Source organism: Apteryx rowi, unplaced genomic scaffold (genome assembly GCF_003343035.1).
Source record: "Apteryx rowi isolate R43461 unplaced genomic scaffold, aptRow1 scaffold_128, whole genome shotgun sequence".
In the NCBI taxonomy this organism is placed as follows: domain Eukaryota; kingdom Metazoa; phylum Chordata; class Aves; order Apterygiformes; family Apterygidae; genus Apteryx; species Apteryx rowi.
The window spans coordinates 1,885,172-1,906,487 of NW_020447508.1; the positions used below are offsets into that span (position 1 = coordinate 1,885,172).

Consider the following 21,316-nt stretch of genomic DNA (forward strand, 5'->3'; position numbering starts at 1 on the left):
AAGCAAAGGGCTGACACACAGAGACCAGAATACAAATAAAAAATGCCATTTACAATTCAGTGGTTGACCAAATTAAAAATAACATGCTTAGAAAGAAAATTGAGTGCTCTTAAAAGATCTCATTCATTAGACAGTCCAAGGGATTCTTGTAGGCTTTTAGTTGCACTAATTAAGCATTAGTGTTTGTCTAGACTTCAGATTGCTTTGAACCAAGCATTTTTTTGCAGTAAAAAAGAACAGCTACGATTCCTGTTCTGGTCTGAGTGCAGCTGAGTACCATTCCTGCAGGATTCTGGCCTCTAGAACCCGGAGTCTGTGAGAGGCAGAGACTGTACGTATCTGAAAATGAATTTCCCGTGCCTTGTATGCCTCACCTTTCCTTGAACAGCAGAATAGCTAGTACTTAACTAGTAATCTGCTGGGCCTTTGAACTGTAGTCCTCAGAAGATGTAATTAACTGCTAATGCAAGCGAAATGGTAAAAAAAAAAAAAAAAAAAAAAAAAAAAAAAAAAAAGCAAGTGCTTTCTTTTGTACTAAATTGACTGGAAAAGTAGCATCAGCTGTGTTTCTCCTTGAAAAGGACTAGGCTGTGTGTTGCGCTTGAGACAACTTTTAGAACTGAGCATTTACATACACATTATATTTAGAGGTACTGAAAAAATACATGTGGAGGAATAGCCAAAAAAAAGATAGCTTGATTTTGGAATGCTCTGACCATGTATAGTTGTTCACATTCACTATTAATGGTAGGTAACAGTAAGGTTCAAATGTGAAACAAGGCAACACTAGAAAATGAAGAGGGAAAGTCAAAACCTAAACATGACCAGCTACTTGGTTTTCAGCATTTTTACAGGGATGGTGTTTGGAAGAGTTGGGAAAGCCCTGTTCTTGGAGGCTTTCTGTTTGCCTTCCAGGCAGTAGTGCAGAATGAGGAGAGTTGACTTTGGAAAGATATTTATAAGTTGCCATAATTGTCTCCAGCTCATTCCAAAATCATTTGTCCTTCCTCTCTGATAATATTTCAATGTCTTCTTCAGCTCCCAGTAATTAATAATTGATGTGCATGCTTTTAAGTAGTAAAACATGCTTGAACAGTAAAAGGATGGAAAAGAAATGCAAGAGAAAAATATGCCTGAGCAACACGCCTGAGCAATTTGGCATTAACTAGTTTTTGTTACACTAAGATTGCTGTGAGAGTTCTCCCGTTCATATCTGCTGAATAAACAAATTTCTTGAAACTTTGACTGTTAATGCAAAATACAAATTACCTAGTACTACTAATAGATTTATACAGATGGGGAGGAGTTATAGGCAGAAATCCCATACTGAGAAAGTCTAAACCATCTACTTTGGAAATTAAACTTTTTTCTAGCAAAGTCATAAATGAAGAGACGAATGTATTGGGTTAGAAAAGCTTACATGCATCATCCTCTCCCACTTTTCCAGTGTTTTCTGTTATGTAAATGGGATACCTTTCTGCGAAATTCTTATGTTACATTTCCAGTTCATCAGATGTCTAGTACATTCATTCGGGGGGGGGGGGGTGAACTTTTCTAACTTTTTACTGAGAAAACAGTAAAAAGTTTTGATCATGTTAAATCTGTTTTATGGTCTGCTGGCTAATTTTACAGTGCCTTTTTTTTTTTTAAGCTAAAATACCAAAAAACTCTAAATGTTCAGCAAATATTTCTCTTTTTGCTTGCTCTTTACTAAGCAAACAAAACTCAAATAACAAATATAATTTCAGGAGATACAGAAGATGATGGCCTATTACATATGTTCAGTTTTTCAACTAAGTCAGCAAAGAGTAAAGAGCCTTTTTTCTATAGATACTTATAAATCCTTTTAAATCCTTTTAAAATCTTTTAGTGGTGTTGAATATGTGTTTTGTTTTATGTCGTTTATGAGTTTCTAAGTGACTAAAAATTCACAAGTATTAGAACAGCAGCTTAACACTAAAATTTTAGAGGAGAAATACTTTGCTAAATTTAGAAGAAAATTGCTTAAGTAAAGCAAGAGTTTTTTCATGTGCTGTAAAAGACTAAACATGTAGAAAGATAAAAAGTAGCGTTTATCCCTGTAGTCAGTCAAACGCTTTGGGAGAAACTCTTGGGGATTGTATTCTATCTTCAAAGAAGCTCTTCAATCAAAGGAGGTTGTCCAAGCTTTGGAGACTATGGTAAGCAAAAATGAACCCTCTGGTGATCTGCATTCACAGATTCTTACATCTGCACAGGAAGGAAGACTGAAGCATACACCAGCTGAAGTGTGATGACAGTCTGAAGTCTTCGTGCTTCAGAGTCAAATGTGCATATCCTTAATTTCAGTTAYTGATGCCTGTAAGAACCTAGAGTACAGCCTTTGTGGAGAAATACATGTATTAAAATGGAAGGTCTTGTACATCTCTTCCATCCTCTTTGATATGGGATGGATTTTTGCTTGTGTGCATGTTATGATTTGGTGGGTCATGTTAATTTCCTGTCTGTCCGAGAAACAGAAGATGTGATCATGACCTTGCATTTCTCCATTAAACTGGGAAGTGTAATAAAAACAGCTTTGAAATAAAATATTTCTAAGGAAGGAACTTTTTTGCTAGTGAAACTGCTGAAAACTTCTCTAGTCGTCATTTAAATCCCAGAACATATCTATTAATTTCACTGTAATTACAGAGAAAAGAAAAACGGCTAATGGTTTTAGACTTGTGACGGATCTTGAAATAATATTAGTCTGCTCCAAATTAGCTGCTGGCTTGTTTTCAAATAGTGATTCATGCTGGTATTTTACTAAGCCTTTTTTATTGTCTTAAATAGTTCAGAACTTTTGTTTAACTTGCCAAGCAGTACTATATGTGGTCCTGCCTTTAGTGTTTCAGAAGCTAAAGGAAAGCATACATAGCTATGTTTAAACCTTTTGAAGAAGAATATACTTTAAATTTATAAACTTTGCCACTTAGAACTGGAACGATCCATTTTAAGTATGTATGATGGTAGTTTTCTTTTTGAGAACTATCTTTAGAAGTGGCTGGACTCCTTGAAGAGGGATTTCTGAGGGAAAGAAGGATAGAAGAAAAATAATTTTCGGGTATATAATGCATAAGTCCTTAATAGTTTCCTCATACACTGTGACATTTTCCTGCAGAGAAKATGACTTACCTCCTGTTAAAGACAATGAACAGATTAGACTCTCTTAAGGAAAAGAACTAGCTTTCTTAGGAGTTGATAATATGTTTTCAGTTGTGGGAGGTGAAAGAGGGAAGGCATCAGAAGTCAGTATTGCAAAAATGAATCTTCTAAAAAACCTGAAGGTGAAGACTTTGTATGTAGAGCTTGGTATCCTGCATGCATTCCTTCTATATGGAGCAGTAGACAAAAGGGAAAAGAACCCCAAAACCTTTGAGATATTTATAGGAGCACTTAAAATTCAAGTCATCTGTATGTTATAAATTTGTAGAAGTTTTAACCTTAGTATATAATAAATTGTGCAGTGATATTAAATTAATCAAAATAACTTCCAAATAAAAATACGTATGTATAGGATGTTAATCTGATTGCATTGACCTTTTTGCATATCTGTTGACTTGGAAGAAACATGTATTTCTGCTGAACTAATCTGTTGTATGCTGGCATAAGCTGGAAGTCTGTGATTGGGATGTGTCAAAACTACCTTTCACTTTTGTGAAGTAGGTCAATAAACTGTCAGTTTAATAGGGATTTAATAGCAGAAAAAAAATGAGCAAGTTCTTGACTACACTTAAGTATATAGGGCTTGCTGCTGATGCCAAAGGAATATGCTTTTACCCTGTGTGCGTGCTGTAGGTCAGTGGAGCATACATTTTCATGGTAAAATTTAAATCAGTTACAGCAAGGATTACTCAGACAATGATTTTGTTGTCATTAACACGTTACTTAAAATTACTTTCCTTGCAGAAAGGCAATATTATTTGCTCATACTTGCTGTGAACATAGATCCTCAGTTGGAACTCAAGAGGTAGAAGAATACAAGAAAAACAGACAGGAGCCTTCACAAAGCTTGGAATCTCAACTGTAAAAATGTGAATGGCCATCTATAATACAGTTGCCAGTTAGTTTATTGATTTTGGTCTCTGTACTGGCTTTCATTCTGCTTAATTTTATGCATAAAAATTACTTATCAGAAGTAATTCACAAGCATAAGGTTAAGCAAACATGCAACATTGGGTTTTCACACATTTTCCTGAGATGAAGTAGTAGTTAGTTTCAGATCATCTCACCTGATAATCTAGAGGGAAAAAAAAACCCTTTTGGAATGTTTCTTGACATTTTGTTTGTGAGACAACAAGAAATTCTTTGCATTTTTCTGGCTTTCATTAAAACTTAAAAGCAGTTTATCAAAAAAGTGAATTCTCTGTCTTCACTACAACCTGCTTCTGCTGTGTGTTGTCTTATACTTCCTTTATAGATGTAAATAAACAAAGCTATGTGCAGACGAAGGCAGTAAACACTACATGTTTAAAAAGCATCAAAAGTGAGTTCATGATCAGAGTCAAGGAAAACTCTATACAGCATAGCAGAAAATTAAATTGGGAGGCTTGCAAAAAGTTTTTTGGCAACTTAAATCACTTGGATATGTTGGCTGAGTGATTGCTCTGATTGTTAAAATGATAGAGCAGATAGATGTTATATCTCATATAACTGCAAAAACTAGCTTGATATGTAAAAGCAATTGAAGTTTTTCTCATGGGTCAATGACATGCTGAAAACACTAGGATTTTCTTCCTCTGCAGGGATTTAGTTGGTATTGTATGTTCTAATGGAAGGTGTACAATATGATGCATATCTTGTTCTATCCTGCAGGGATTTAGCTTATCCTTGAGTGTAGTAATGACAAAAAGCTATGTTTTATCACTTCTTGTAACCAGATCTACCAACAAAGGAATAGCTTCCCTTTGACAAAGTAAAGTGTTGGAGTTAAACACTTCATAATCCTTGGACAGGAGAGTCTTTATATTGATTTTTTTTTTTCAGTAAGTACAGCCATTTATTGTAACATAATATTTTTGACTCAAGTTAATTTTATAGTGAAATGCAAGAGAGCAAAGTTAGTTTTTGTGCTATTAGCTTTTTAATTAATTTTTTGTATTGCTATTTATTTAGATAATGATAGCACCTATGGTATGTCAGGTACTTCAAACAGAAGATACAGTTTGTGCCCTGACAACTACCCAAACACCATAAGGGTTTTTATGCATGTGATCTTATTTTTATCAAGAAAATAATAGATCTCTTTTACAAATACTTACATGAGAAAAGTAGAATTGAGATTATGTAAAACATAATGTTTGTCCATACTTCCAGAAATTTAAGTTGGTATAGATCTGTGTCAACATCTACAATTTTTGTTTACTCTGGATCCCATTTTGCTAGAGCAGTTGTCATAACTGCTTCTTCTGCTGAGTTATCTGTAGTTCTGTTGGTGATCACTTTACATTCCTATGAAAACTACTTCAATTGTGTTTGTGGATAAATAGCTATAAGCTGTATATTTAATCTATCTTCAAAACTTTGTGCAGCTTAGTGCCAAAATGAAGAAGACCAGCCATGCGAACAGTTAGTTCTCTCTGGATCATAGTTTAGAAAACTAGGCTTTTCCTATCTGCCAGGTTTCTGTCAGTGACTTTCTTTGCTGCAGTTTGACCTGTGTTTGAGCCCTGAAATTGTGGTCCGCTATCACTGTTCATGTTCGGACCCAATTGAGCATGGTTCTCAGCTCAATTTGCCAGAGGATTGCATTTATCAGCGATCTGCACTTTTCCTCTGAGACCAGTTGCTGCAATGAAGTAGGAAAAATGGTTGCAAAGACTGRTGCTTATCTTTTTGAATTGCTTATAGGGCATTTCACTGGGAGTTTCTGAGAAGCTGCTTCACTACAGGCAATGATGTGCAGGAAGAGCACTGCAGTGCTTCCTCAAGTCATCTTCAGCTCAGCTGCTGCAGAGCAAGCACCAGAGTCAGCTGGGTATTGCTGCCGGGAGCTGCAGCTTTGTGCTTCCTTTAATTGCTATTTCTCAAGAGCAAAACAGAGGAGAAGAGAGTTTCAGACTTATCTGTGATGCTGTTAGATGTTGCCTTATACTGTAGACTAGAGCATGACAATCCCAGTCAGCGCCTCTGTGTTGCTCCGYCTCTGGGGTGGAGGCCCCGCAGGCATTAGTTTTAGCTTGAAGGCTGATGGGTTTCTTGCTGCCTCGGAGGAATGGAGAAGAGCCCTTCTTCTGAGCTCCAGTCTCTACATCTACGCATTGTGAAATAGAAACGAATCAGATCTTAAAGTGTCAAGAAATAACTCAGAAGTCAAATATTTAGGAAGGATAATATGTAGAGTTATAATAAGTGATTTTAAATGTTTTAGGAAGGCATTGTTTGGGTATGTTAGTACAAAAATAAGTTTTGAAATGTATTGACATTTTCTAACTGACTTAGAAAAAACATACTATTATACTATTAATGTAGGTAGGAATGTTAATGTTCAGAATCATATTAGTATAATTTTCAACCTGTGAGGTTACTGATAACTGCTAACACATTTTAAAATGCTGGTTGCTTTGCAATAGGTAGAAAGCTGTCGTCAAAGTATGCATCAACAGACAGCCTGTTTTCATCATTTTCTATTTCATTGTTGCCTTCTGTAGGGTTCCTTGCACCCACTCCTGAAGCAGCTAATGTTGATTCTTCGTAGTGTGAAGCAAAAGGGGTTTCCGTAATTGAGGTGGTCTTCACAACTGAGATTTGTGAAGAAGGACTGCAAAGAAAGTCTTAGAATACTTATGTACTTGTTCAGGTTTCTTGGAAGTTGTATTCACCTGAAATGTATTAAGTCAGTGAAGCAAATACACTGTAAAAACTGTAACCAATTGTAATTTTAATATTAAGCATTTAATTTGGAACAGTTCTATGCTGAGGAACATGCTCATGAAACATTGCTTTGGGTCAAGTAATGTCCAGGTAACATGAAGGTTGTAGAACGAGATATAATAATTCTTTTGATTTTCAAGAGCTTATTTTTCATTACTATGCTTGAAATTAGGGCCAAACTCCCCTCTCTGTTATATTCGTGCTAATCCTTTTTCATGAGAAAAATAATTCAATGATGTAACTGTATGGAAACTTTGATTGTACTGAGAACTTGAACGCAGAGCGTGACAGAAGAGCATGGCATATTTTGCTTAAGGAAACTAGGCTACTGGTACCGTTCTTTTTCTCAGGTTGAAAAACATCTAAAGCAATAGTATTTTCATGTTTGTGAGCTGCCCCAATTCAAGTGTACACAAACATGAAAGTGCATTATATTTCCCATTTGTTCAGAATATGAGTAGAAAAGCTGAGGTCAGGTGATTGTTTAGGCTGGAATACTAGAGTTGTAACAGTCCAAACGGGTGCTCTAATCTGTCTTTCTGTTGCTATTGTTATTTCCTATGGTAAACTTTGATATTTACAGCCACACTTTTTAGAAACACCACTGTTCTTTTTCACCATGTTACATTGAAGGATGCTAGACAACCAAATAAATTTCATGTTAAAAACATCTGTTTCTTGCTTAAACCGATCTATACTTCTTTTCATTATGTAGTTCCTAATTGTATGATGCTCAGTCTAAACTAGCCATTAGAAAGGACAGAATGAAGAAAAGCATCTGTAGAATAGGAGCTGAGGCTTGTGGTAAATGGTAGTAGAATACAGCCTGTCCTTTTATTTCCCCTTCTGGTTTCAATCTTTGATATCGTATGTATTAGATATTTATCAGTGACTGTAGTTCTGTAATAACCTGGCTTTGCTAGTCCCATCACAAACAAATGGGATGTCACTTTCTGGTATCAAACTTGTGACTACTAAGTAAAGAGGTAATTTAATATGCAGATCGAATTGAGCTCTGTCCCAGGCTTTCTGGTAGGATAACATACTTTATATAAATTTTTTTCCTGACATAATTTATGGAATTTACCATTTCTTTCTCATGTAAACTGATGAGGATTTTTCTTTCTTGTCTTGACTTTTTTTTTTTGGAAGTTAGTGGTGTTATTTAAACTGACTAAATGGAAGTATAATAATTCAAAAATTAGACATAGCAGCATTAATTAATTATGCAGGAAAGACCTGGTTTTGCTATGCATTTCTGTATTTTAGAGCATAACTAAAGAATTTTTTGGCATCGTTTTCAGGGATAGCTTTTCCTATTGACTGATATAATAGAGTCATCACAACAGCTGCAGGGATTGGTTACACTGCTGGAATTCATTTTGGTGTACGCTGGTTTTCTTTATGCATGCTTTTCGAAACAAAACAGTTTGATAGCAGGTGTGACCTTTAACCCTCCCTAACTTTGAAGAACTTCATCATCATCATTTGTTCAGCACTGAATATATTTTGCAGGTGGAGGAAACAGAGGGAAATGTAGTTTGATTTTTGATGGGAAACAAGGGGGATGAGGAATGGTTGTGTAGGTACCTTTGTCCTTGTTTTATACCACAAATAAGTCAAAGTTAATTTTTGAAAGTTCTGTCTGAAAGAAGTTATAAGTTCTATTGGGAAAACATTTTTTGCTGTATAATTACAGGGACATAATGAAAATATAGTGTAAAGCTAGATGAACAGACAGATTCAAAACATGCATTTACTAAGCAAACTAGTAGGTATGCAGAAGGGGCTGGGAGAGCTGTGGAAGCAGAGACTGTAGGGGAAGCATCTGGAGACATGTCTGCATCATTGCCAAAGCGATGTCGTTACACGTTGGTCCTTCCCACCAAATGTTTCTTAGGTCCTCCGATGACTCTGTGGCAGACTTCAGTTCTGTATCTCACCATCCAAACAAACCCGTATATTTTGGGGATTGCGTAGTGATGTGGACGTGACTGTCTGGATGAACCAAACTTACCCTTTACGGAGCCATAGAGACCACTGTAGCGGTAATACAGCCTGGTGTATGATGTTGTGAATAGCAGTGCTCTGGCCTGCGCAGAGGAAAATATTGTTTCGGTGGGAGTTAATTCTCAGTTAAATCAGTCACTTATTTTTCCAACCTTGTAGATTAACTTTGTTGTAAAAGTGGATACTAAAATTGATTAAAAGTCCAAGTATAAGCAAAGCATTTTTATCTGCCAGCATAAACCTGAACTGTCATAAAAACCTTTATACAAGTATAAACCTGAATTACAACAGCTATACTAGCTTGATGTCCTTGGATGGCTGTTGGTTGTGCCAAATAGTTATATGGTATTTTTGTTAGTGGAGGTAAGGCCCACTATGACCCAGATGAGAGATGACTCATTTCCAATGGAGACTGAGCATATACAGAAATGCAGATGTTTACAAATAAAGGCTAAAATTTCATCACTGTGTTAAAAATAAATGTTGTGGATCCATTTCTTTCTAACCTGTAAACACAAAGATGTATGCTGCAATTACAAAAACCTGTTCTCTGACTCGGTTTGTATCTTTATTCCCTTTTTCCTACAGGCACAGAAGCATGRATTCATAGTTTGTGCTCTTCATTGGGGCTGTACCTGATTCTAACATTTAGGCAAAGCAACTATTTCTGTATTCTTTGGTGACGTGTTAATGCATGAAAGACTCGCCTGTTTAAGTATTTCTCTTCATATACGTTCCTGTTACTATTCACTTCAGATTCAAATTCAGTGACTTCTGAGTCTGGTATCCAGGTTCCCATCTTCCAGTGTAGCCTGAGTTGAGAAAAGCTGGTTTTGTGGTTGAGACTGTAGATGGGAAGGCAAGAAGTTTCCTGAGCCTGCATGGGACTCCTTTTCAGCCTCAGACAAGTTATCGTTGCAGAATCATTTCTGCAATCAGTTTATGTCTGTGCGTTTCCTCAATCTTTGAGTTACTGCAACTGAAGATTGGATGTTCTGCCTTTCTTTTCCCTTTCTCCAGTTTTCTCATGGCTGCTAGTAGCAGTTTTTACTACTATTTGCTACCTACATTCATGTCCCAGTTAGCAGGTCCGCTCGGCCGTTCAGAGCATTTCCAGACAGCAGTGAAGTACAGCTGAGAGAATTTTACTTTCTTACAATTCTTAAATTTCTTGTCATAGTTAGATTAAAATTACTCTATATTTCTTGAGCAAATACATAAATTGTCTTTATATTTCTTGAGGAAACGTTCTATAATATTTATAGTTATGTGCTATATCAGTTGAGACACGCCATTAATGAAGGTGAGGAGTAAAAGACAGCTTAAGAGCAGTTTTTAGCTTCTCTAGTTTATTTTTTCTTCCATCCTCTCCACTAATGAAAGTGCTAATAGGAAAGCTAGCATTTATATTATTCCAGGCTGTGAATTACACACATTCTTTTATCACCCCTTTTGCAATCATACTAGTTAGCAATGCTTTGAATATATGTCTGAAGTGGTCTGGTGCTGTGGTGAGACCTGTTTTACATTAAATTGTACTTTTTTTTTTTTTTTTGGTGTAACAGACTATTGACTTTCTGAGGTTCATTTTATATGAATTATTTCCCCTTTACCAATGCAGCTGTTCTGATTTAGAAATAAATGTAGTCTAAGCAGTACTGCCACCTAGTATGGGCACAGTTGCAACTACCTTGAGATGATTATGCCAGCACATTTCACTCCCCTGGACTAGGATTTCACTGTGGTGTGTGAATCTCATTCTTCAAAGGACAACAAGTCTCATTCTTGAGCAGTGAATTAATCTTTAAATTTTTATGAAAATTTCTGAAGACTCCAGTGTTTGAGCTGTTAATTCTGTGGTGTGAAAACATACAAATCTTTACTCTTTTGGAGACCTCAGTGCAGAAATATTAAGTGATCTATTTTATGCAAAGAGCTGCTTCTTAATTAATTGTTTTCTATACTTTCTAAAGAAAGAGCGTTAAATATGACCTTGATGGTAAAAGTAAAATAAGTTCCCTTATGAACTTCAGGTAAGTTCATAACTTACCTGAAGCTATGGTTTGGTTACATCTTCAGAATGATTATATGTCACATTCGTAGACAGGAAGTTCTTAAAAGGACTTACAGGTTATTTATGGAAGTTAGGGCTTCTTTTTTTCCCATCTCCTTTTAAAGTGAAGTCTATATGAAACTTAAGGATCCAGTAACTAACAAAATGAAGTGCTCACTGAACAGCAGCAAATATAAATAATTTGCATTTGGGTTTGCTTTCTCTTATCCATCAAAGTAATGTTATTTGTGTTAGATTTTTAATAAATATCAAAAAGCTACATAGAAAAGGTATATCATATGGGTACGTTTTGTCATTCTATTTTTCCTAATTATGGAAAGACAGAATTAGGGCCAGAATTACTTTCTGTGATGGAACTACAAGGACAATTAAGAAGGTTAATGAATTGCAGTGTTGGAAGGTGGTGTTTTGGTTGTCTTTTCCCATCAAATGCAAACTTTGTCATAATTTTTATGGTACTGAATTTTTATCTTGTTAGTTTATTTGGTCTCTTATTGAAAACTTGAAAAGCCTCTCAAATAGTAATCCTGAAAATCAGCTGCCTCAAAATTCCACTTTTGAAAACCCAGCTGTCTTTGTAGCTATAATTATTCTCTGAATTACTTGTTTGCAGAGGCTCAATTGAATATGATCGTATGCCTTTTAAAATAATTTATATTCTTAAATATCTGATATTTTGCTGCTTATCCATGAAAGAGAAGAATTAAACAAATTAGTATATACATGTATGTTTCATATATTTGCAATTATACTTTTTTTTTTTTGCAGACCAGCCAGACCATTCAAGTTACCAAAAAGGTAAGGTGTATTACATGTGAGGTTTACAAAATCATGAAGGCAGTGAATAAGGTGAAGGCTAAACTGTTATTCTCCATACAATACAAGATATAGGGGACATTCAGTGAAAATAGTAGGCAATGAATTTTAAAAAGTTTTATTTTTTAAAGTGTATTTTACACAGTGAATGTTGACAACACAGTGAATTTCTGGAACTGCCACAGGAAGCAGTGGAGGCAAATAGCATTAGGTGGGTCAAAAGAGGTTAAGAAAATTTGATCTACAGCAGGTCCACAAATGACCATGAAAAGGAGTAGGCAGGGATGTGCTTTTTAACATCCCTAGTCAAACAGCTGTGGATCCTGGGGGTGTGTGTGTGTGTGGCCTGAAGAGGATCAGCCACGGAAGGTGGCCAAGCTTGTGTGATCCCCCTAAGTCGTCTCTTCATAAATAGCCTCTCCTTTTGCCACTTGGGAAGACAGAACACTGGGCAAGAACTGTAAAATTTAAGGCAGATTTCAATGTTCCTTTCTGGCAAATATTTTTAAGATTTTTTTGACTGCAGTGAATTACATTTTCTTTGTTTGTGTATATATGTACACTGTCTGCACAAGCATAACGTTTCTGTGGCTGATTTGACTTTTTTTGATTAAGGGGTTATTCTGAGAAACTGCTTGGTTGTATCAGCAATAACGATAAAGCAGCCTGACAGAAAACTTCAGAATATGTCACTGCAGTGATCTTTTCTTCTTCTAAAACCAAAACAGAAAACCCACACAATCAAAAATAGTAGATTTGGACTACACATAATCTGAAGAATGGCAAGATAATAGAAAACAATAGAGTAACTTATTTAAAAGTGTTCATGCCTCAGTAATAGTATAAGTAAACCATCTCAAGTGAAAATACGTTAAAAACATAGTCCACCTTTGGGATTTGGCCTTCAATAAGGAACAGACATGTTCACTAAATATTTGTTTCAAGTTATATAAATTTGTTCATTAATACAAATTCAACCACATTTTACTATACTGAAACTTTATGTAGTATGTACCTGTCTCTTTATATGAGACTGGGTAGTGGTTTAAACTGAGTATGCCTGCGTATAGGTGCTGAATCAAAAAGGTTAACACTATCCAGTTCTTATGTAGCCTAAAATGGGAAGGAAAAATAGAACACTTTTTTTTTCTTTTCTTTTTTTTTTTTAAATAACGTCTGGGTCTGAATTACCTGTGGGCAAATTGCTTGACTCTTGTCTTTAGCGGTGCCAATTGAATGAGATTAATGTAGGTTGAATTGCTTATTGTATCTCCTAAGCATTTTTTGTTCTGCTTAAAATTTGTATATACTTTTTCAAGTGTATGGAAAACATCAAGAGGAAAGAAATAAAACTATATATGTATTTGCACGCTACAAGGCAACTTAGCAGGTAATATTGCCATTCTGACAACTAGATTGAAAGCAGGGAATGAATTGGCATAAAAGAGATTTCATTCAGACAAGAATGGTATAGTTATTGCGAATTCATCATTTAGTAGTTGCATAGTTTGGAGAAGAAGATGACATATCAGCATAGCCATATGCCCAGCTAGTTGCACAGCTGTAGTTTCCATTAGGCATCAAAAAGCAGGAGATAGGTATCATGATTTGGGAAAATACTGAAGTACCTGCTTAGCACTAAGGATGTGCTTTCTGAAAGTGCGTGATTTCTTGGCTGAGAAGTGGACTGAAGCACATTTCTGTTAGAGTCAGAAATTATCAGGCAAGTGATCATCTACATTGAACCTTAGTCGGGGCAGTGGCTTACTTTTCACAGAGGAAATAAAAAAATAACTAAACACATATTATGGCTTTTTAGTGCGAGAAAAATAAAATAACTACCATCTTTCTTGTTACTTAGAGTCAGTTGGGCTATAGGCTATCTATAGGCAACTTGGTTAGAACCAGAGTCCTCCAGCACCAYGTGATACTCAGACTAATAAAATTTATATGTAGTGTGGTTTGTCCATTTTGTTCTAGCTCAGGTCATCTTTGCTTATCTGAGCATGTGATATAAGAAACAGGAAAATTTTACAGGTGTAAATGCACAGTTACTGTCTTCTGCATGTGGCTTATTAACATTTTAAACAGTTCACCTAGGACATAGTTTATTTTAAAGGTAGCAACCAAAGAATTTAACCAACTTAAGAGCTGCTCAGCTGAGAAGGGAATCATATAGACAGCATGTCAAAGGGGTAAATTCTGCAGTAGTGATGAACAGGAAAATAAATCTTTCAGGTATAATTTTTATGACTTCAGAGCAAACATCTGTAGTAGCCAGTCAATCTAGCAGTTGATGTTTATCCAAAAAAAATTGAATCCTATGAATAGGAAATTCTGTTAGGTCATCTGCTTCCCCTCAGTCCTACTTTGGACAACTGCTTGTTTGGCAAGCTGCCTCTTTGTGATTCACTTTAATAACAACTAACACTTCAGATTACTTTTCAAGCTTTCATTAATTAAGGTTCATAACCTCTTGTGCGAGAATGATGAAAATTATTCCACATTTACCTAATGAGAAGTTGAGGTGCACCCAATACTTTGGACTTTCTTGCTCCGAAAGCTGTGCTTAGACCCCTAGACCGTACCTGGTACCACATGCTACAAAAAGTCAGCAACAGGGTTGCTCACTGCTGCTGATTTTACAGATTGAAAAATGGGAAGCCGTTGCTGGAGTGAGGAGCTAGCTGTAGCTGTTACATCTCATCTGGGCAGGAGGACAGACAGTTTCTGCGCAGAGGACACTTGACTTGTGATTAGAGAATGGGTGGGTCTGAAACTGAAAAAGAACCATAATCTTTAAGGCAATAGAAGTAAGTGCAGAGCGCGCTCGCTATAAACTTCCTTTCATGTTACATTGCATATAAGTTGAGGAGGAAGTAGAGTAGAAATCTTCTTGATCAGTATTTAGTGTGTACAGACACTATCAGTGTAGGATGATTCATACTGTATAATTATCTCTTAAAATGCTGTRTAAACTTTGTGGACTTTCTGTACTCTCCTTGCTCCCAAGATTAGACAATGTTGCCCTTGAAACATAGGCGCTGTGATTTCAGGTGTTCACTGTAAGAAAAATCATGAAGAAATTAAGATTTGGGAGTTTTCTCATACTTTTTTTCCAATTTAACAAAAATAAAAATATCTTATGAAAATGACAAAAATTAGATTTGCATGTAAAACTCTTTACGCTCTGACAACTTAGAAGATATTGAGGGTTAAAAGCCAAGAATATACATCATTCCAGAAGACTAAGTAACTAATGCTATTAGTTTGTGCATCATGTTGCAACTCCCCTTCACCTTTGAATTTRCAACAGATTTTATGTAATATTAGAATATAGCCTTTCAGTAAGTTTTGAAATGGTAGTTTTAAATATAGAGGAAATTTTTTCTTTTGGGTTATAGGTTCTACTTTAAAATTGATTTTCCTCTTTTCAAGTATGCTATTTTTCTTAAAAAGCTGAAACTTTCAAAAAAGAAACTGTGATGTTTTCTATCATTACATTTTTAACAAAATATTTATTTTTGAGTGGTTCCTGGGCATGGATAATATCCATGCCAAAAATTAAGTATAAAGTTATGGGAGAAGTATTAATATCAATAATTCATGTTCAGTCTTAAATAACAGTTTCACTTCACATATACGTTTTTAGTGTCAATTCRTTTTTATATAAATGATAGCCATGGCAGTTTTCATTACTGAACATGTACAGCAGAAACATTTATTTCGGTAACCCATAATTAGTCATGTCTGCATCAACTGAAAGAAAATCTAAGGTAAAACCTACATTTTTGTCAGTATCCTGAAAAAATAGTASTACTAGTCTGAAATGAATGGCTTCTCATAAGAGTAGAAAGTTTCCGTAGGGAGGAAATTTGAAAGTAATTYTTTTTTGTTTGTTTTCTGATTTGCTTAACAAAATGGTAGTGGAAATAAACGTGGTTTCCGAATCTTTCCTACATCCACATGTGCTATTTAGCTTAATTTCATGGAAAGGAAACAAAGAAAGTAGGCCCATGTTTCAGCATGCTTCTTTGCTTAGAGAGGGGTATGGACTCATTCTGTGTATGACCTTTATTTCCCTAATGTCTTTTCCTCTGCTCCTTTCCCCGTAGCTACGCGGCACTGATAGCYGACTGGCCCGTGGTGGTGCTGGGCATGTGCACTGTGCTAATAGTGGTGTGCGCTCTGGTTGGGATATTAGTGCCAGATCTTCCTGACTTCTCTGATCCATTGCTGGTAGGTAGATACTAGCCACATGTACTGTCAGATAAGTATTTTTGGTGTGCTGGTTTTCAGTGATACCGGGAAATGGCGAATGTAAGTACAGTGCAGTAAAATTGTTAAAATTCCTTTTTAATTCAGGTCTGCCCAGACAAACCCCCTGACTCTTGACATGCCTCAGTTTAGTGGACATCTGGGTCTAAAGACTGYGGTGCAGCCTTCTCTGTTTGGGATCTAAAACTTGAATTGGCAGATTTATCCCTTTACTATCAAAATCTGGACAGATTTCCCCTAATATGAATCCGTTTGGGAATCAGTTTCCAGAGAGATTCCATTAGTAGTAAGCTTAGAGAAGTAAGTATTATATGATGAATCCATGAAAGAAATTGGATTTAAGAGCCTGGTTATTCCTCTAGTAAAAAAAAAAAATAATAATAATAATAATAATTAAAAAAAAAGGATTATAAGATTATAACTTGACGCTGGCATAGCTAACTAGCTAATAGCTATATAAAGAAGCAGTTGCACATCAGACAGTGTTATGCACTAGTTCTAGTAATGGTGTTCTGCAGATAGCTATTCAGAGCTCTTATGTCCTACAACAGAACTTCTTTAAGTTGCACAATGTAAATTCATCCCAGTTTTAGAAAATAGGCAGAGTACAACACAGACCATACGTTCTAAATCAAGTTTCAAAGAGTGAGTGCCAGGATCTATTAAAGGAAAGGGGATTCTAAGAGCCTTCTGGGGATGAAATAGTATCCATATTGAAAGACTGAAAGTAATCTTTATCAGATTCCATTAAATACTGGGCTCATTTCTTTCTTTTTCTTAGCTATATTACCCATGAGTAACTTTCCAGACTCTTATGGAAAAAATTGTATTTAGTTATTATCCTCAAATATAAATATACCATTCCTATAAGTTATTGATATATCACAGTACTGTATATCTGTACATGTGCAATATACAGTAAAGGATATTTCTTGACACAGTCAAGTTATTCAAATTATGGTTAAAAGTCTTTTGAAATTATTAAAATATTAACCTTATTCTTGGAGAACTAGAARGATGTACTTCAGGATTTTTTAATCATATTTAATCTGTAAAGGATGATAATTAAGATACAGAAGAGGACATTCTAGAGCACTCTTGTTTTGAAAACTAAGAGCTAATGTATTAAACATTGTCATAGATTAAATAATCATAATTTCTCAGGGAGGTAAATATTATGCACAAGAATTCTTAATCCCTTGTCAGTCCATACGGTTGGTCATTACTTTGTCGAACTGCCCTGTCATAAAGCAGTTTACCTTAAATGTAGATGCCTGGAGTAACTATGCTTCGTATTGAAAACTATCCATCACTTTGATCATGTTTCCACTTTCCCATTAAAGCTAAAGAATGAAATGTATTAATGGAATTTCATAATATTCTGCCTTAGGGTTTTGAACCAAGAGGGACGGCAATAGGACAGAGATTGGTCACATGGAATAATATGGTGAAAAACACAGGGTACAAAGCAACACTGGCAAACTATCCTTTCAAATATGCAGATGAGCAGGCTAAAAGGTAAGAATTTGTATTCAAAATTCATTTTATTTATTGTTTTTATTGCTTAAATGGGRCTTGCTCCAGTACCCTCTGAAGTTAATGTATATGTTGCCACTGATTTCAACATACACTGAATCTTATCATCTAATTTCTTTAAGGTCTTTCATATGGAATTAGATTTTTCTCATCACAAGCTGTTTAAAATATCTTGTCACTTTTGTTTTCTCTTTGAATTATGAGTATTTTTCAATACTAGGCTCAATGTAATTTCCTTTGAAGTCTCTAAAAACAAAAAGTGTAATGAATATTTCAGTTCTTGAATACTAAAGTCACATTGACAAAAAGTATATTTTTTCTAATGCAAGAGTTATGAGGAGGTGTGACTAGCTTGGGTACTCCTTTTAATGATCCCTTTGCTAAGATAAGGTAAAACTATTTATCCTGTTTTAGTCATCAGGATGACAGATGGTCAGATGATCACTATGAAAGAGAGAAGAGGCAAGCAGACTGGAACTTCCACAAAGATACCTTTTTCTGCGATATTCCAAGTAAGTGGAGAAATGATATAAAGAAGCCTAAAAACTTTTGCCAGTTGAATGATTTCTGAACTCTTCTTTATATTGTATGCCTTAATATTAGGAAAATATTTCTTGCTTGTTATATTCATGAAAAGTACCTTCTTTATGTCTGCAGAAGCCTTTGAAGGAATCAAATTGAAATGTTGTATTCTATTGGTATGTCTTAGGAAGCAACTGTACTTCCTTAAAGTGCTTTCTTTAAGTGGTTCCATTTCCTTTAAACTTTTTATGAGTTGTTGTTAATACTGATCATTGTAAAAGCGGTGTCTTTAATATATATGCCTACAGAAGTTGCACCTAATTCAGCTTAAGAAAGAAGTGTTTTATCTGTGCCATCAACACATCAACATAAATCTAAAAAAAAACTTAACCAAAGTACTTTTCCTCTTTATGTTTTTATGATGCTCTTTTCTAAAAGACATCCACAGGTCACATCCTGCCCAGGATTTAGGGTTTAAAAGAAAAAGCAAAAAAAACCCTTAAAAACCAAAGGCCTGTGAAGATCTTTAGTTTCAAGTAAAGAGGTTATTTTAACAAAGAAATCTGTACTGAACTTCTTACAAGACATACTGCAAAACTTTGATAGGTTGTGTTCTGACAGAGAGCATGCATTAGCAGATGTAGATCTTGCCTTTATTCATAGAATGCCTTGAGACTTGGGCTTTTTGCTGCTACATCAGTATGTGACCTGCTGCTTCAGTGTGTGAGCACTGATTACAACATGAAAACATAATTGTGTAATTGTTTGTTTACATTACTTAATCTGAGAGAGCMATAACCAGGAAAAAAGAGGTGAAAAATAGATTTATGATTTTTTCAATTACAGTAAGGTCTTACATCTAATATAAGTGAGAGGAAGTGCACAAGGTCATCAATTCTGCTCCTATGAGCAGAACTGAATTAGACTAATTAGACCTCTCATAAGGATGAGCAAATGTACTGGAAACTCTACTGAGCATTAACCACAACTTGAAGCAGAATTAACTGCTCTTATCCTGCCCACTGTTTTTTTGTGTTTTAAGTCTCATTCTTATGCTTTCCACTACCGTTTCTGCATAGTCTCAATCATAGCAGTCATGACAGAATTATKCTTCTATGGGAAGGTTGCCAGCACGTTATGTAAAGAAAACRKTTTATTTCCTCTTGACCGGTATTTGTCATCCCTGGTATCTTTCTTTGTCTGCTCCAGGATCAGCAGATTTCAGCTTCCCTGATCCTAAAGCACAGTCAAAGATATTAAAGCACTACTCCTGTGTCTTTTGATCACAGTTCTCTGAGAGGCAACAATTCTGCCAATTCACAACAGAGGGAAAAATTCAGCCTTTTGGTATTTGAAACATTGTAATTAACCTGATAATGTTTCTTAACCCGAAGTACCGTATTGTACTACACAGTACCATAGATTTGTGGATGTGTGTGTATATGTTTCCCTGGTTAGCTATGCGTGATGATCTTGCTGCTACTAAGTAATAATTTTCTTCCTAAAAGCTGTCTCCTAATAAATGTGATTTAATTTGTAATTTAAGCTTTGTGTGTGTCTAAACTGTAGAATTCTTTTAAAATGGCCTCAAGGATATCACAACAATTTCTACTGCAGTCATTCGCTTCTGAAGCAAAAACATTCTTGTAGAAACATCTTTATAATTATTATTTATATTCCCAAATGTCTTACTGAATCAGCCTTTGATTACTATTATCTATGTGATGCCATTATACTGTGCCAAGAATTTCATAGTCTGCTGATTAGATCTTTTGATTTTCATTTGTTTGTCATATTTCAGAAGATAGTTTGCTTGGATAGAATTCTGTAGAACTTCTGAATGGTATATAATATTTAAGATGCCATATTTACTATAAGCACTTTAAGGAAACTGAAACTTTCATGTGGACTGAATCTTACAGATAAAGAGATCATCTTGAAAAGGAGGTGTATTCGCATGATCTGACAAAGATTCCGTCTGTATTATTTGAATGGTGGGATTTTGCTTCAGTCTTTGATACCAGACACACCTGAATAATCCATAAACCCTCCTACTGTAATTTCAGGTGATCGCTATTCACGAGTGGTATTTACTTCAACAGAGGGAGAGAATTTATGGAATTTGAATGCAATTAAGTCAATGTGCAATGTAGATAACTTGAGGGTAAGTAAAGATGGTCTTTAATTTGTTTAATATGCAGATATGAAGTATGTATTTCAAAGTTTGTTTTGCTGCCCATTACAATCTGATAGTATATAAGAGCATTTCACATTGTCCACATCTTTGTATGATGGTCAGTCTGCATGCGAAGGGTTAACAAACAGCTTTCAATTTATGCAGTCAGATTATACACGGGAATTTCTTTGGGTTTTGCTGCTAATGCCATCCAGAATCCAGAATGGGGCAGGCTAGGGTTGACTGGAGGAACTTAACTTTTGATGTGTGTTTCCTCTTAAGATATTATTCCATGGATTTTTGTTCATGTTTCCCAGCAAATATTTCAGTTTTCCTTGCTTTTTCTCCTTCAGTTGTACTGGCTGCATCTTAATGGCATATGCAGTTTTCTCTGGCAGCTAGTGGATTTTTAGATTTATGAAGTCAAAAGACAATAGGTTAGCAGCTGGACATCAAAGAAACATAGATACAGTATCTAGACAAAGAGCACAATTTAATTAGATCTGGCTTGTGATATTCTAAGAGTGATATTAAATTTTTCTTTTAAATTGAGAAAATGAAGGAGGAYATTTTGGCCTTGTCCACCTGGCACAGCTCTAATTTTCCTTGGGCAATATAAATATGGCTTTCCTTATACATGGTACCTTGCATAGCCAAAATGACCGGTGTAATAGCCAGCCTCAGGGCCTATTATAGCTTCTTTTGCATGTGTTAGAAGACAGCTAAGCACACTGTTGAAATTGATGTCTGGTTTCAACTAACAGAAGTTAACTGRCACAGGCTAAAATAAGTTAAGCATTCAGGTGGCACATTTCTAAAAATACAAGCTTGTGACTTGCTGAAAATCAATACGTTTTGTTCTTTGAATTACTAGGCAACTATTTTTTTTGTGTCCTGGTGACCTCATATGGAAATTAATTACGCAGTATGTTTTTGTGTATTAATAATGATCCATTGATTTCCTGATAAGAAACTTGTTTTTCCTCCTCCAAAACCAAAATTATCATAAACAA

The 21,316-nt window shown here is 35.3% G+C and overlaps 1 protein-coding gene across 7 annotated transcripts in view; it reads left to right on the top strand.

The window, feature by feature from the left end:
* The window catches only part of DISP1 (dispatched RND transporter family member 1), a 94,767-nt gene that overhangs the window by 65,949 nt on the left and 7,502 nt on the right, over positions 1 to 21,316 (top strand). For 5 of the 7 annotated variants that reach the window (XM_026055965.1, XM_026055962.1, XM_026055964.1 and 2 more), the window contains 5 exons: positions 11,744 to 11,773; positions 15,907 to 16,030; positions 17,460 to 17,587; positions 18,020 to 18,117; positions 20,194 to 20,291. In XM_026055965.1, the coding sequence (XP_025911750.1) occupies positions 11,744 to 11,773; positions 15,907 to 16,030; positions 17,460 to 17,587; positions 18,020 to 18,117; positions 20,194 to 20,291 (478 nt within the window). Of the gene's footprint in view, positions 1 to 11,743; positions 11,774 to 13,802; positions 14,605 to 15,906; positions 16,031 to 17,459; positions 17,588 to 18,019; positions 18,118 to 20,193; positions 20,292 to 21,316 lie in introns of those variants that run through there. The other 2 variants (XM_026055967.1, XM_026055968.1) reach the window with 2 other exon arrangements.